Here is a 246-nt window from a genome sequence, read left to right as displayed (position 1 = left end):
TTGGCCAAGAATCAATGCTATGACGAGGATGGCCTGCCTGTTGACGTACCAAAGGGTCATTTTGCCGTCTATGTAGGCGAAAAGAGGAGCCGTTACATCGTACCCATCTCCTTCTTGACTCATCCCAAGTTCAAGAGTTTGCTTCAACAGGCAGAGGAAGAGTTTGGGTTCAATCATGACATGGGACTCACTATTCCTTGTGAAGAAGTTGTTTTCCGCTCTCTAACATCCATGATTGGATGTTAA

General features: G+C 45.5%; 1 protein-coding gene across 1 annotated transcript; it reads left to right on the top strand.

Moving 5' to 3' along the window:
• Window positions 1–3: 3 nt before the first annotated feature.
• Window positions 4–243, top strand: LOC109132137 (auxin-induced protein 15A-like; the record flags this gene model as incomplete). Its single annotated transcript, XM_019243240.1, has 1 exon — window positions 4–243. A coding segment is annotated over one exon (240 nt), but the record flags the coding sequence as incomplete, so codon positions are not given.
• Between the last annotated feature and the right edge of the window lie 3 nt (window positions 244–246).

The sequence above is a fragment of the Camelina sativa genome, unplaced genomic scaffold (genome assembly GCF_000633955.1).
Source record: "Camelina sativa cultivar DH55 unplaced genomic scaffold, Cs unpScaffold26153, whole genome shotgun sequence".
NCBI classification, from domain to species: Eukaryota; Viridiplantae; Streptophyta; class Magnoliopsida; order Brassicales; family Brassicaceae; genus Camelina; species Camelina sativa.
This window is presented reverse-complemented; position numbering and strand designations above follow the sequence as displayed.